Raw genomic sequence first — 16,413 nt, 5'->3', positions numbered from 1 at the left:
TCTCATGAAATTACTGACTTTCCTTCTTCAAAAACTGATAGATGTTGTGATGAGAAGGTCTGGATTTTTGATGTGCATTGGATTGTGAAGTTTTGAAGTTAATCTTACCAAACTTCCTAGAATGTGGCACTGACTTTGACTGGGTGATCCTTACCATACAGTCAGGAAGATCTGAATCCAGTTTCCAGAACCAAATTTCATTTTTTATTTTATTTATTAATTTTTTATTAATGAGTTATTTCCTAAATTTACATCCTAAATGTTGCCCCCTTTCCAGTGCCCCCTTTCAGTGTTCTTCCCTCCCTTTCACCTCTGAGAGTGTGGCACCAACTCTGGTATTCCCCTACCCTGGGGCATCAAGTCACTATAGAATAAGGCCCAGCCTCTATGACTGAGACAGACAAGGCAGCCCTCTGCTATATATATACCAGGGCCTTGGATGAGCTATTGTGTGCTCTTTGATTGGTAGCTCACTCTCTGAGCTTCTAGAGGTCCAGGTTACTTGATATTATTGTTCTTCCTATGGGGTTGCCATCCTTTTCACTTTCTTTGATCCTTCTCCTAATTCTTCCATAAGAAATCTAAAACCACCATCTAATGCTTGTCTCTGAATATTTGGTCTTAATCGGCTGCTGGGAAAAAACACTCAGAGGACACCCATGCTAGGCTACAATCTGCAAGCACAATATAGCATCAGTAATAGTTTCAGGGAGTGGTGTCTGCCCATGTGATGGATCCCAAGTTGTGCCAACACTGATCAGCCATTTCTTCAGTCTCTGCTCCTATTTTGTCTCTGCATTTATAGGAGTAATTTTGGGTCAAATGTTTTATAGGTGTGTTGGTGTTCCCATTCTCCCACTGGGAATCCTTTCTGACTATTGGAAGTGGTTTCTTCAGGTTCTATATCCCCTTGGATAAATGCCCTTGGTTGGGCATTTCTCCTAAGGGCACCCACATTAAATCCTGGTAGCCTCTCCCAGCCAAGGTCTCTTGGACATTCCCCCTACTCCCTCCCCCAACTGACATATATATTCATTCATTCTCCAGACCATTTGGACCTCTCTCTTGTCTCCCCATCACATACATAATCCTGTATCCCTTTTCCCCTTCTCTCTTCTCTCACCCTGCTCCTTCCCTATTTCTATCTTCCATGAATATTTTCTTCCCCCTTCCAGTGTTTTTAAGAATTCTAACTTGGGCCTTCCCACTTATTTGACTTCATAGTATCTGTAGGGATGAATCTTGGGTGTTCCATTGTTAGTCTTCATTGTTTAGTGTCTTATATCACTATTTCTTGGAATATAATTCTCTTTTTTCTAAACAATTGTTCTACTGGACAACACTTCTTTAGAGTACATTTGGAGATTTTATTCCTCTTATTGTTTTCCTGTCTCTATTTTTTTTGATAAACATTATATCTCTTATTTTAATTCATTATTCTAAATTTTTATGACTAGTTACACTTCGTGCCTATTTTTTTAGACTATGGGACTTACATTTTTTTTAAAAAAATAACAGTATGGATATGAGTATTTTGCCTTAATGCCTATCTGAGTATTTAGTACATGCTTGCCTCGTGCAGACTCTGAAAGAAGACATTGGATCTTCTGGAATAGGAGTTACAGTTTGAGCAGCCATGTGAGTTCTAGAAATAGAAACTTCAGCTATCTTACCATTCAGCATTCTCAGCTAACTTGGCCTATGTTCTTTGTATCCTCTTTTGAAATTATTTGATTTAATGGTGCATAGTGAAAAACAGGCCCTGCCTTATGGCATATTTTGAGTCACTTGTTCTACATGAAACTATTTCAGACAGACCTGGCACATTTGAGAATCATCCCTTTGTTGATAACAGTATAAATCTTACTGCTATAATTCTGCTGAAATAAAAATATATCCTCAAAGAGCTGATAAATGTGGAAAAATTCATTCACCAGAGTACTTGACCTTTGGAATCTTCTCAAGTTCTTGCAAATATTTGGATGCTACAAATTGCCAGTGTAGGTCAGTTAACTTAAAGCAAATTTTGGTTGTTTTCTGAACTTCTCCAATAGCCATTTACAAAATAATATTAGAATATTACTAGGTTTTTATGTACCTATTATTGACATCTTTTAAAATTAAAGGCATCTACTTTTGGCCTATGCCGTTGTGACTAAGACAGGGCATACTGGCTGAAGTTACTAAGGGCTATGGATAAAGAACAAAAGGAAGACCTAGTCTTTGCCCTGTCTTTAATGTGCCTGCAAGATTCTAAGATGATACAACATCATTATATATGTTTAGAAACTGTTCACATGATTTCATGTCTCACAGTGTTAGAGTATCAATTTGTGAAGATGGCCATGGAAAAGTAACACAAATGTACCTAAAAGAATTGAACTCTTCTGTTTGATACCACTGTTGCAGTTAAATAAAATACCACTGTTGCATGTACACAAACAGCAGAGTTAGGGCCAAAATAGTTCTGACTCTCTAGTGTACAGGTAAACAAGCTTTGCTATAGCTCAAACATGTTCATGCAAACAAAACCATGTTTTGTACATTGTAAATTTCATAAATACTCTAATAATTCTCTCTCAAACACTTCTTCATCATCAATGTGCTTCACCTACTGCTGCTCTGATTCTTCCACACAGGATCCTGTAGGGTGTGATTTTTAACATTTTCATAGCTTGGGGCCTGAGACTTGAAAGACAGCAACTTCACCAAGAGGCCCCAGTTATTGAACATTACAGCCTATGTACTTTCATCATTCCACAGATGGCTCCACTTTCAGCCTGCACACTTTATTGCATTTTTCATATCTACTAATATAATGGTCTCAACCTTTGGGTCATGACCTCTTTGGTGTCACATATCTAATATTTTTCACACCAGATATTTATATTACACTTTACAGCAGTAGCAAAATTATAGTGATAATGTAACAACAAAATAATTTTGTGGTTAAGGGTTCCCACAGTGATTGAGTGCATCAAAATTCACTGCATTAGGAAGGTAGAGAACCACTGAACTATTGGTTAAACAGAGAATATTCCCATTGCTATGCTGATAATGGTATATTTTACTTAAACTTTCCATGTTTGCTACGTCAGACTTAAACAGAGACAGTTTGAATTCTCTAAGAACTGATATCTCTATTTTTCTGCTTTCATTAGACACCAGGTTAGAGAACTTGCATTCTTTTTCTTTATTGGATATTTTCTTTTCAAATGTTATCCCCTTTGCCAGTTCCACTCCCCCAGAAATTCCCTATCCCATCCTCCCCCCACCTGCTTCTATAAGGTTGTTTCCGCCAACCCCGTACCCATTCCCACCTCCCTAGCATTCACCTATCCTGGGGCATCCAGTCTTCACAAGACCAAGGGCCTCTCTTCCCATTGATGCCCTACAAGCCCTTCCTCTGCTACGTATGCAGCTGGAGCTATGAGTTCCTCTATGTGTATGCCTTGATTGGTTTCTGGGAACTCTGGGGGTCCAGTTGGTTGATATCATTGTTCTTCTTATGGGGTTGAAAACCCCTTCAGCTCCTTCAGTCCTTTCTTTGTTTCTTCCCTTGGGAACCATACTGGGGACCACTGTTCAGTCCAAAGGTTGACTGTGACCATCCACCTCTGTATTTGTCAGACATTGGAAGAGCCTCTCAGGAGACAGCTACCTCAGGCTACTGTCAGCAAACACTTCTTGGCATCCACAATAGTGTCTGGGTTTGGTGAATACATATAGGATGGATCCCCATGTAGGGCAGTTTCTGAGCTTGCTTTCTTTAAAATGTTTATGTCCTAATGATTTAGTCTAGGGAAACATTGATGGTTATACAATTAATTGTGAGTACATGAATAAAGGTTTTAGAAAACTTTCAAATTTTAAACTGATTAGAAATTTGATAGTGTAGAAATGAGGGCCGAAATTACTAGAATATTCCTATTATAAAAATGTAACTTTTTCTCACCAAGGTATGTATAATGCTGTCAGTGTTAGTCTCATTATTTACATATGTATATCTCATGAGTGAAAGATGCTGAAAAGACAGCATTATTCTCTAGATAAACAGGCATTTGATTTTGTAAGAAGGCCATGAAAGCTGTACAAAATATGTATAGGCCATGTTCAGCCCTTGTCATGTCACATGTCTCTGCCTTTTCTAGACTTCAGAATGCTTCAAGGAGAAACCTGAATATTTTGTTGACACTGAATATCCTTATTTGTTCTTTTAAAAGGACAAAATAGGGCTGGAGAGATGGCTCAGCCGTTAAAGGCTAGGCTCACAACCAAAAATATAAAAGGACAAAATAGAATACCACACAAGTAATACCTATATCATTGACATTTTCAATAGAGTATATTCCATTTTTAATTTTTTTTAAGTCAGGAGACGGCAAAATCATTTTTGGAAATACAACCATGAACCAAGGAGCATTGCTCTATTGACATGAACATACAGACCCCTAAACACGAATCCCACTGAACACACATGTCTGCCTCCCCTTGATACCATAGTACAACAATACTGAACTCTGACTATTGAAATGTTTTTCAGTTTGTGAAGAAATATGGAAACCTAATTAGCCTTGACTTTGGTAGCATCTCTACAGTGATCATAACTGGACTGCCCTTAATCAAAGAAGCTTTCACTGACATGGAACAAAAGATTTTGAAACGCCCCAGTATACCTAGCAGGGAACGCGTGTTTAAAGACAATGGTAAGTTTAACTGGGAACAGTATTGAATTCAGTGTGGTATTAAAAATAAGACATCCTCTTTTACTCCTGCTTCTTTCTCTACCTTGCCTCTTGCCCCTTTGTTCCCCTCTTTCTCTATTCCCTTCCCCCCTCTCTCCACATGGTCATGGACAGCCCTTACTTCTCTACTCTCTCCTTCTCTCTGCCTTTCTCTGTCTCTACTACTCCCTTAACTCCCCTCCCCATGCCCTAAATAAACTCTATTCTATACTAAAAATAAGTAAGACATGAATTTGTGTGGAAAGTGGGACTCATGTGGGAAGGAACCATGGAGAGCAGGAGGGGGGAAGTAGAAAAAGACTATTATCAAGATGCATATCACATTAATACAATTTTCAAAAGAGGAAAAAAGTACAGATAATATTAGGTTTCTCCCCAATCACAAAAGAACACACATGGTATGCACTCTCTGGTAAGTGGATATTATCCCAGAAGATCGGAATATACAAAGTACAATCCACAAAACACAAGAAACTCAAGAAGAAGGAAGACCAAAATGTGGACACTTCATTTCTTCATAAAAGGGGAAACAAAATACCCATGAAAGGAGTTGCAGACACAAACTATGGAGCATAGACTGAAGAAAGGACAATCCAGAGACAGTTCCACCTAGGAATCCGTCCCATATTCAATCATCAAATCCAGACACTATTGTGGATGCCAGTAAGTGCTAGATGACAGGAGCCTGATATAGCTATCTCCTGAGAGGTTCTGACAGTACCCAACTAATACAGAAGCAGAGGCTCACAGCCATCCATTGTACTGAGTACAGGGTCCCCAAGGAAGGAGCTAGGGAAAAGACCCAAAGAGCTGAAGGACTTGCTCTTAGCCCCTTAGGATGAACAACAATATGAACTGACTAGTACCCTCAGAGCTCCCAGGGACTAAACCACCAACTAAAGAGTACACATGGTGGGACTAATGGCTCCAGCAGCATATGTATAGCAGACGATGGCCAAGTTGGTCATCAGTGGGAGGAGAGGCCATAAGCCCTATGAAGGTTCTATGCCCCAGTGTAGGGGAATGTCAGGGCCAGTAAGCAAGAGAGGGTAGGGTGTAAACGGGGGGTGGGGGGAGGAGACAGGAGTTTGTTTTTGTTTTTGTTTTCTTATTTTATTATTTTTTCCTTTTTGGGGGGGGAGGAGAACCTGGGAAAGGAGATATTGTATGACATGTAAATAAAGAAAACATCTATTAAAAAAAGAAAAAAGATATTAGGTTTCTCATACAATATAAGGTGTGTTTTTCATATGCTATTGATACCCCTATGTCTTTAATTTTGCAATGTTCCTATGAATCTAATCCTTCATGAAATGTTATATTTTATGGTTTTCTCACGCTCCCATTCAACCTTCTTCTCCTCTTAAAAGAGTAGTCCTCTCATAGATATCAACCAGTCTTGTCATATCAAGTTGTAGTAAGACTAGATACAACTTCATTTATTGAAGCTAGACAAAACAGCAAAGTTAGGAGAAAGAGACCCAAAGACAGGAAATATTAACTTTAAATCACAGCATTTCCTAGACCAAAGCAACCATCAGAGGACTGAGAGCATCTCCCTCTGAGAGAGTCTTGGAGAAACCATGTGTCCTGCAGACTAACTCTAGAGACATGGAGAGGAAGCAACAGCAGCACCTTCCACAGTCAGACACATGTGCTCTGACTTCCCTTTTCCCACTCCAACCCTCTGCCATAGGAATATAGATGATAGGTTCCTTTTCCGTGTTGTTGCTCTTCTTCCTTATAGTTCCTTAAACTGCATCATTCAGGCCATGCCACACAGAGAACTCTAGCCTTCCAAATAGTGTTAAAGTAGACTAAAATGAGTGCCTAAAAATATCAATAAATCAATTTATGTATTTTTTATTTTTAATGAATATATTCTTTATTTACATTTCAAATGTTATCCCCTGTCCCAGTTTCCTTCCCTTCCAGAAACACCCTATCCACATTCTTCCTACCCCTGCTTCTATGAGGGTGTTCCTCCATCCACCCACCCAATCCCATCTCCCATACACGGGCATTCCCTTACATTGGGGCATCTATCAAGTCTTCATAGGACCAAGGGGCTCTCCTTCCATTGCTGCATGACAAGACTATCCTATGCTACATATACAGCTAGACCCATGTATACTTCTTTGTTGATGGCTTAGTCCCTGGTAGTCCTGAGGGGTCTGGTTGGTTGATATTGTTGTTCTTCCTATAGGGTTTCAAACCCCTTCAACTCCTTCAGTCCCTTCTCTAACTCCTCTATAATGGACCCTGTGCTCTGTCCAATGGTTGCCTGCTAACATCCACCTCTGTATTTATAAGTCTCTGGCAGGGCCTCTCAGGAGACAGCCATATCAGGCTCTTTCAGCAGGTACTTCTTGGCATCCACAATAATGTCTGGGTTTGGTAACTGTATATGAGAAGAATCCACAGGTGGGACAGTCTCTGGGTAGCCTTTCCTTCAGTCTCTGCTCAATACTTTATCTCTATATTTGCTCCTGTAAGTATTTTGTTCTTCTAAGAAGGACTGAAGTACCCACCCTTTGGCCCATCACATGTTTCCATTGAGCTTCATATGGTCTGTGAATTGTATCCTGGTTATTTGGAGCTTTGGGGCTAGTATCTACTTTTAACTGATTGCATACCATGTATTTTCTTTGGTGATTGGGTTACCTCAATCAGAATGATATTTTCTAGTTCTATCCATTTGCCTAAGGACTTCATGAATTCATCATTTTTAATAGCTGAGTAGTACTCCATTGTGTAAATGTACCACATTTTTTGTATTCATTTCCCTGGTGAAGGATATCTAAGTTCTTTCCAGGTCCTGGCTATTATAAATAAGGTTTCTTGGCATATACCCAGAAGATAAACCAACATATAATAAAGCCACATGCTCCACTATGTTCATAGCAGCCTTATTTATAATAGCCAGGAGCTGGAAAATTATGTACTTGATAGTTGAAAACAGACTTCAAATGTATTAACTTACAAAGACTTCACTTTAGCCATTTCCTAATTTTTTCATGAAATAATCAAACATAAATTGTACACCACTGAATACATTATATGCTATGATAAGCACAGTTATTGTCATAAGTGGTAGGTAGTTTGCAGGATAAGTAAAAATCATTCACATTGTGTGCCATGTAGTATCTGAAGGCCATATTTACGTGGATATAAAACTGTTGAGATGGGCAGGATAGAGCCATGCTCTTCATTTTCATAATAACAGTAAGAGAAGTTTTTGAGTTGTGTTGGAAAGAGGAGAATATTGGACTCCACATTTTAAGGCTCATTCAGGATCCTATGTAGAGAACACAGGCATGAAAGCAAAGATACTCTCATTGTAAGTATTAAAAGAAGGCATTTGAACACTCAAGTTGGCAAAAAATGACAACACGGTAGACTGAAGTAGTGACATTAAAACCACATGGACTGAAATTATCCTGACATATAGCTCATATACTAAGAGAACAATGGGCTTGGAGACTGTCAGAGGTATGGGTGAACAATGATAGTAGACACCATGATTGGTGCTATTGCCTTCTATTTGGGGTTGTCAAGAATATAATATTGACTTCTGTCCTTCATGTGATGAGTCTACATTCCTGTAACTGGAAGTTTACAGTAACATGCCTGACTCAATAGTGTCTACCTTCTAGGATAAAATCACACAATCAGAAGAGTATATTTAAATTATAGGCATTCTTTATATTTACTTCACTTCATTAGTATAAAAGTGAAGCTTTAGGCTATGTCTTATAGAACTCCCACATTTCAGGATTTGATAGAATAAACTTAAGCAATGGAATTATGGGAAATATCTGCCAAAATACTAGGAAGAAAGTCTATACCTGAAGGATCAAAAATGAAAAGGAGCATTTCAGAATATAAATGAGAGTTGATGAAGTAAACATAAGATGGAAGCCAGAATCTATATTTAAATAGTTGAACATTCTTCTGAAAAGAAAGAAATGGTCATGAGCACAGCATTGTGTGTGCCCTGAGACATGATGAATGTTGAGCACACCAGTATGTTCCTTCTCTGTTACCTCCATGTGTGTGTGTGTGTTTAGTCTGTGTCTGTCTGTCTGTCTGTCTGTCTCTCTTTCTCTCTGTGTGTATATATGTGTGTGTGTGTGCATGTGAGTGTGCATGTGCATGTTTGTGAGTATGAGAAAGAGAGAAAGATGGAGGATTCTCATCTTTCTTAACTTCATAAAAACATTTTGTCATTTTCTTTAAAGTTTATATTTCATAGGTCCTCTCTTCTATTGCCTTTCTTACTGCTTCACAAAGGTATACCTTGTATTTTTTAATAGTGCATTACTGATACTTATCGTCATGAACAGATTTAAGTCTATTAATCATAGTGGGCTTTAGAACTAGTGAAACCTGAATTAGAACACCTGGATGCCCATCAACTAATTGTCTTTCTAAGTTTACTTTACAATTTATTATGATGCCTTGGTGTTTTACCAAGAGAAATGGACATTTTCTTTGTTGATAATAAACCTATAGAGTTCCTGTCAGCACAAAATTATATAATACATGAGAAATACTTACTAAGTTTTGTTATGTTCAAATCACCAGAACATGTTAGCCATTTGCATTAAGATTCTCTTTTGACAGCTATGAATTTCCATATTTCCCCTTCATTTTACCTTCATGTGTCTAATACAGTTTTTTAAGTTATTTTTAAAGCTGTATTCAAAATATCATGATGCTGAGTCTCTCTTTTTCCCCAGGGATTCTTTTCTCTAGTGGCCAGTCATGGAAGGAGCAAAGAAGGTTTGCACTGACAATACTCAAGAATTTTGGATTAGGGAAGAAGAGCTTAGAGCAGCGCATACAGGAAGAGGCCCTTCAACTAGTGGAGGTCATAAGAGATGAGAAAGGTAGGCATTTCACAGGGTGAAATTCAGGAGGTTCTGGCTATTTCATTAATTGAGCACCAATTTATTTATTATTATTATTATTATTATTATTATTATTATTATTATTATTATTATTTGCTTTTTTCTAGACAGGGTTTCTCTGTGTAGCTCTGGCTGTCCTGGAACTCACTCTGTAGACCAGGCTGGCCTCGAACTCAGAAATCCGCCTGCCTCAAGTGCTGGGATTAAAGGCGTGCGCCACCACCGCCCAGCTCTGAGCACCAATTTATTGTGTAGAGGTTATCCTTGGATAACAAGGTGATAGTCACTGAGGACAGAACAGTGAACATGTATCCATGCACCTGCCTAGATGCACTGTAGCTAAGCACACAAGTGGGCCATTAAACAAATTGCTGCACTTAAAGTCTGATGTGACTTCCTATATATTCCAAATGTCTTTTAATCAGGCTAGGTTCTATGTAGGAGGCTATGGCCAGAGATACCCACATTATGCTCTAATTTGCACATTTTATAACACAAAGAGTAGAAATTTCATAAAATTAAAAGAAAATAAGAAAGAAAGAATGAAAGAATGAACAAATGGAAGGAAGAAAGAAAGAGAGAAAGAAATAAAAGAGAAGAGAAGAGAAAAAAGAAAAAGAAAGTAAGAGAAGGAGAGAGAGGAAGAGAGTTAAACAGAAACAAATAAATATCTTTGAAAGAGTCAATGTTTCCCCTCTCTCCACTCCAGGACACCCTTTTGACCCTCACATCAGGATCAACAATGCAATTTCCAATATTATTTGCTCTATCACCTTTGGAAAGCGCTTTGAGTATGATGACAGTCAATTTCAGGATCTAATTAAGTTAACAGATGAGATCATATGCTCTGAGGCATCAATGATGTCAATGGTAAGTTGCCTGCCTTTGTATATTTTTCAAAAGAATATTGCATTGAGACTGATTCAAAAACAATTAGGTTTTCCTTTTTTCTTTGGGAGAATTTTTGAAGTTAATATTGTATCTTAAAAGTTTATTTGAAACTAAACCTATTTATAACTTATGAATTTACATATACAAAACATCTCTAGAATTTATATGAAATGTTTTATCATTCATAGTGATATATACATATATGTGGGAGTATTACTTTCTATTTTTCATTAATTTTTTTTAACATTTATTTTATATATACATTGCAGGCACCTCTATCCTCCAAGCTCCACCATCACAAGTCAATGCTCCCATAACCATCTCCACTTCTCTGAGGATAAGGGAAAAACCCTTATGTATACCAACCCTTGCTAGCATATCAAATTGTACTAAGACTAAGTATATTATCTCTCACTGACTCCCAACAAGGCAGTCCAGTCAAGGGAAGACAATCCAAAAGCAGGCAACATAATCAGAGATAGCCTATGTTCGAATTGTTAGGCTACTTACAAGAAGGCAAGCCTGCAAATCTACAACAAATATGTAAGGGTCCTAGGTACAAACCTAAATGCTCTGGTTAGTGGTTTATTCTCTATGAGCCCAAGAGCCCAAGCTATTTGGCTCTGTAAGTCTTTTTGTCATGTCATTGATCTGTTCTGTTCCCTCAATCCTAGACCCCAATATTTCAAGAGACTCCAATAGCTCTGCTTAATGTTTGGTTGTAGGTCACTAAAATATTCTCATCAGCCACAGGATGAAGTCTCTCAGAGGACAGTTATGCTAAGTTCTTGTCTGCAAGCACATCCATGTATCATTGGTTGGTTTTCTACTACTGTGTAGGTCTCTACTTGGGTCAGTCTCTGGTTGGCATCCCCTCCATCTCTGCTCCATTGTAACCAATGAACATCTTATAGGCAGGACAAATTTTGAGTCAAAGTTCTTGTGCATGGATTGGTGTACTCTTCCTCCAACTGGAAGTACTGACTGACTGCCTTTCTACAGATGGTGGTCATATAAGCTTTTCTATTCCCTGCTGCTAGGTATCTCAGCTAAGATCACACCCATAGACTTCAGGGAGCCTCTGCTCTCCTAGATCTTCAGCTAGTCCCAGAGGTATCCCCTCACTGATTTCTGTTCTCTCCTTCAGCCCTCCACTGCCCCTCCCCAGACTTGATTCCCATTCCTTTTCCCCTCTTCATCTCTCCCAACGAGTTTCCTTCCTCCATCTATCTCTGATGTCTATTTTATTTCCCCTTCTGAATGATATTCAAGCATTCTTCTTTGTGTGATACTTGTTACTTTGCTTCTTTGGGTCTGTAGATTATACATGGTTAGCCTATATTTTATGGCTAATATCTACTTATAAGTGAGTACGTTTCATGTGTGTCTTTGTGAATCTCGGTTACCACACTCAGGATGATATATCCCTTCTTCTTTTTCTTTTTCTGTTTCTTTTACTTCTTAAACAAATAACAACAAATGGTAGAGTGGGCCCTGTAACTTGCCTGTGAAGCACAGTAGACCTGGCACTAGTAGAGGATGTGTGGGTGATCAGGCCTCATGATAGAAGAGCAGAAGAACTGGTTCTGCGTCTTTTTGGCTGAAGCACTAGGTGACCTACCTGGAGCCGTGCTAGAGAGGTCACCCTGGGGGTATGGATGCAGCAAAGCTGGTGGACTGACTACATCACCTACATTCCAGTCACAGATTCAGGGCCTTGGGTCAACCACTTGTGAGTCACAATTTTGGAGCTGGGTATTAAACCAAGGTCCTTTGAAAGTACAGGTAGTGCTCTTAACCTCTGAGTTATCTTTTTGGCTCCTTAACATGAATCTTAAATAACAATTATTAGGTTATAACATTCGAAATACATAGAAATAGTTTCTAGATTATTGCAAAGAACTATTAAGCATTGTGTTTTGCTCATTGTTTTTTATTTTTAATATTTGAATACAAAGTTTTCTCAACAGCATCTTCTATTCCATATAGGCTACTGTTCAATTTAATCTATTTTCAACCTGTACATATCTTAACATTTCATTTTGCTTTCTTTCTTGTTGTTGTTTTGGTTTTGTTCCAAACCTCAGTTTCTTTGCTGGATATGCCTTCCATGTTACTGACATTTTCAACCATGTTACTGATTTTCTCTTTGATGTTGCTGCCTTTCACCTTTACCTTAATGACGTTCCTGTCAAGGTCTTGTGTTTAATTCATTTGCCCAATGAATGCGCTTGCAGTCTAATGATTATTTGTATAAGCAAACACTTGAACTCCTTGTGTAACCCTTAACTTGTTTTTAGTATGTTTCGGTTCATTTGCTTAGGAATTAATAATATATATTGACAGCCAGCAGCTTACGTTTTCATATTTATTGTGTATCTGTACTAAACTTTATGTTCATTCGGATACCTCTTCTGGAGTATGTACTTTTTAATAGTTTTAATTGTTTGGACTTTACCTTGCACTAGGTACAAAATGGTTACTGAGGGTGATTTTTTTTTCTTTTAAGACCTTCTGTTTCTAGGCATCGATTTGAGTATGGTGCACCCAAGAGTAGGTTTATTTTAACTCATCCTGTTCTCATCCCTTTAGAGAGAGGGATGCTCTCACTAAATACTAGAGAACTAGTTAGCATGACTTATAAGTATGAAAAGAAGCATAAAGAATGAGATTGATTCTACCTATTGTTTACATTATATTTGTTCCTACGTATAATTGTTAATCATGGTAACTCCAAGTCTAGCAGTTCTTCTTCTTTCCTTCTAGTAAGCAGAGCCAAAGAAGGTAGGGGAATTCATTTCCTGCCCAACCAATTCTTAGGTGTATGAATCAGCAGAACAAAGAGGTAGCAGCTAGTGATAACAAAGACTATTGACTTTATAACCTGCTCATTTCCCTACTCCCATTCAGCCCATCCCATATTCCTTCTCCCGATCCCTACTTCCTTTCACCTCTGAGCAGGTGGGGCATCTCATGAATATTCATGAATATTCTTGGCATAAGTTATTATATTAGACAATTTGATTGACACTTCAAGACTACATGTCCATGAATTATCTCAGTAACCCTTTACATATAAAAGTATACAACATGATATCTTAAACCTGGTACAATTACTTAGTTTTTACAGGTAAAAAAATCAGAAAATTCAATGAGAAAATCAATAGCATATTTTATAAGGTCAGTAGAACAGAAGACATTTGCAGCAAAGAAACTGAGGTTCGGAAGAAACCAAAGTACAAGTAGAAATATAATTGTATAAGACTATGCACGGCAAGGCAGTGGTGATACATGCATTTAATACCAGCACTTGGGAGGCAGAGGCATTTGGATTTTGGAGTTTGAGGCCAGCCTGGTCTACAGAATGAGTTCCAGAACAGCAGGGCTACCAAGAGAAAACCTGTCTCACCTCTCCCAAAAAAACCAAAAAGACTATACAAGAAAAATAAACCATAATCCGCCAGAATTGTGTGGAATGCTGTGCATCTTTTTTTCTTTTTTTACCTATTTTTTTTTTATTTTAGATATTTTCTTTATTTACATGCGAATTTCTCCATTCCCAGTTTCCCCTCCAAAAAACAAAGAAACAAACAAAAACAAACCCCTGTTGCCTCCCCCCTCCCCATGCCTGCCACCCCGCCCTCTCCCACTTTCTGGCCCTGGCATTCCCCTACACTGGGGCACAGAACCTTCACAGGGCCGAGGTCCTCTCCTCCTATTGATGATCGATTTTGCAATCCTCTACCATACACATGCTGCTTGAACAATCAGACCCCTCTATGTGCTGTGCATCTTTAATAACACTGAGTAGGCAAAGAGAGTAAGACTCGATTAGTAAGGATTCTCATACCAATACTACTTAATATTAATTATTATAAACATTAATATATTTAATGTTAATAATTAATAATATTAAATGACAACAAACTTAATGTTATTAATAATATTAAAAATATTGTCTTTAACATGATTAATAACATTAAAATGTTAATATTGTGTTGTCAAACCTGAAGTTCATAGAATAAACAGCACACATCTAACTCATTGAAGTATTGTTGATATTATGTTGTCCATTACTATTTGAATACTACATAGTATTATTGAAACTGTATTCACTATCTATTTAACTTAAGTAAAGATTGCTATCTTACCATACATATATTCAGTTTTGCTGGAGAGAGTATCATGTGCAGCATGACATATACTAGTGGTAATTTGCCAGAGATGAAATAGATTCTGACACCCCTCAAAATAGAATGGAGTTGAAAAGATGACTATTTTATTGAAAGTAATCAAGTAGCAGAGCTCCAAGTAGTTGACTTTTGAGCATTTCCTTCATGATGTAAACGACAGGGTCCCTGAAAATTTCAGAGACACTATCGATTCCCAAGGCATATCAACTGCAATAACGTGAAAGAGAAGTGCCTTCAATGTGATTCAGGGGCCATGATGGTTGGACAGTGTAGAGTAACATGGATTATAATGAGGATGTATAAGGTTCCATCTCTGTAATGATTATATATACAAATACCTTTTTTATATTGAGTATAGTAGATTGATTTGAAATTGTAAGACAAGGAGTGAACCCATGTGATTACATTGGTAAATAGTCCCTATGAAAACTATTTGCAGAATGATTTGAAAAACATTAATTGTGGAAATAAAAATTATTTAATTGTATACCAACATTCACATGGGAGAGATGTTGGAACACAATTGGAAACAAGGAGCTGTGCTCATTAAATATGGCCTGTTGCTTTACATATTTTCATGGCACATTTGAAACACATAATATGAAGTGAGAGGCAATCCTGAAATAAAGATAGCACAGATGCTACCACAAGGGAAACAAAGGGGAAGACAAGATTATCTTAGATTGGAAAAGTTATTCCATGGTATCTCCAATGTTTTCTTATTTTTCCTTATAAGCTCTACAATGTCTTCCCCTCCATATTGAAATATCTTCCTGGACCACATCAAACAGTTTTCAGAAACTGGGAAAAACTGAAATTGATTGTTTCCCGTATGGTAGAGAGTCACAAGAAAGATTGGAATCCTGATGAGCCAAGAGACTTCATTGATGCTTTTCTTACAGAAATGACAAAGGTAAGGAAGATGCTGCCTGGGTGTTCTTAGAACAAATATGGTGGTTTAGAGTATTCCACTGGACCTACATCATGCTGTCATGAATTTAAGGGTATAACACTGCCCTGATTCAATACTAGATAAATCCCTATGCCTGTTGGCCATGCAACCTTCTTGTGAGGATTATGGGGATTCTATCACAAAGATGCTCCAAGCTTTCATAGGGAACTAATATCCTTTGGTATATCTCCTTCCTTTGCCTTCAGTAGCAAGTATATAGCATCTTTTATCTCTCTACATCTGCTTCCATCTTCACATCTCTTCTCCCTGGTTATTATCTTCAAGTACTCAACTAATTAAGATAATCCAGACTAATACTCCTCAAAAGTATTATACTTGCAAAGTCAACTGTAGCTTATCTGAAATATGCAAAATTTATAAAATAAAGACCTATGAATCCTGAAGATTCCTAATTAATACACTATGAAAATATCAATTGGAAAGTGTATTTTAGAAATAAATAAAGCAGTATGTCAGGAATATCATTTGAAGGTGATGATTCACTGCACTTTAGGATGAGTTCTTTCTTTTTTATTTTTTTTTTATTTTAGATATTTTCTTTATTTACATGCGAATTTCTCCATTCCCAGTTTCCCCTCCAAAAAAACAAAGAAACAAACAAAAATAACAAAACCAAACCCTGTTGCCTCTCCCTTCCCCATGCCTGCCACCCCGCTCTCTCCCACTTTCTGGCCCTGGCATTCCCCTACACTGGGGCT

General features: G+C 37.8%; 1 protein-coding gene across 1 annotated transcript in view; it reads left to right on the top strand.

The window, feature by feature from the left end:
• LOC116095729 (cytochrome P450 2J6-like) overlaps positions 1-16,413 on the top strand; it is a 76,237-nt gene that overhangs the window by 35,157 nt on the left and 24,667 nt on the right. The window contains exons 3-6 of the mRNA XM_031377006.1: positions 4,544-4,706; positions 9,488-9,637; positions 10,368-10,528; positions 15,479-15,655. Of these exons, the coding sequence (XP_031232866.1) occupies positions 4,544-4,706; positions 9,488-9,637; positions 10,368-10,528; positions 15,479-15,655 (651 nt within the window). The remainder of the gene's footprint in view (positions 1-4,543; positions 4,707-9,487; positions 9,638-10,367; positions 10,529-15,478; positions 15,656-16,413) is intronic.

This window comes from Mastomys coucha, unplaced genomic scaffold (assembly GCF_008632895.1).
Source record: "Mastomys coucha isolate ucsf_1 unplaced genomic scaffold, UCSF_Mcou_1 pScaffold18, whole genome shotgun sequence".
Lineage (NCBI taxonomy): Eukaryota > Metazoa > Chordata > Mammalia > Rodentia > Muridae > Mastomys > Mastomys coucha.
The sequence above is the reverse complement of the archived record's forward strand: the minus strand, read 5'-3'. Positions and strand labels throughout refer to the sequence as shown.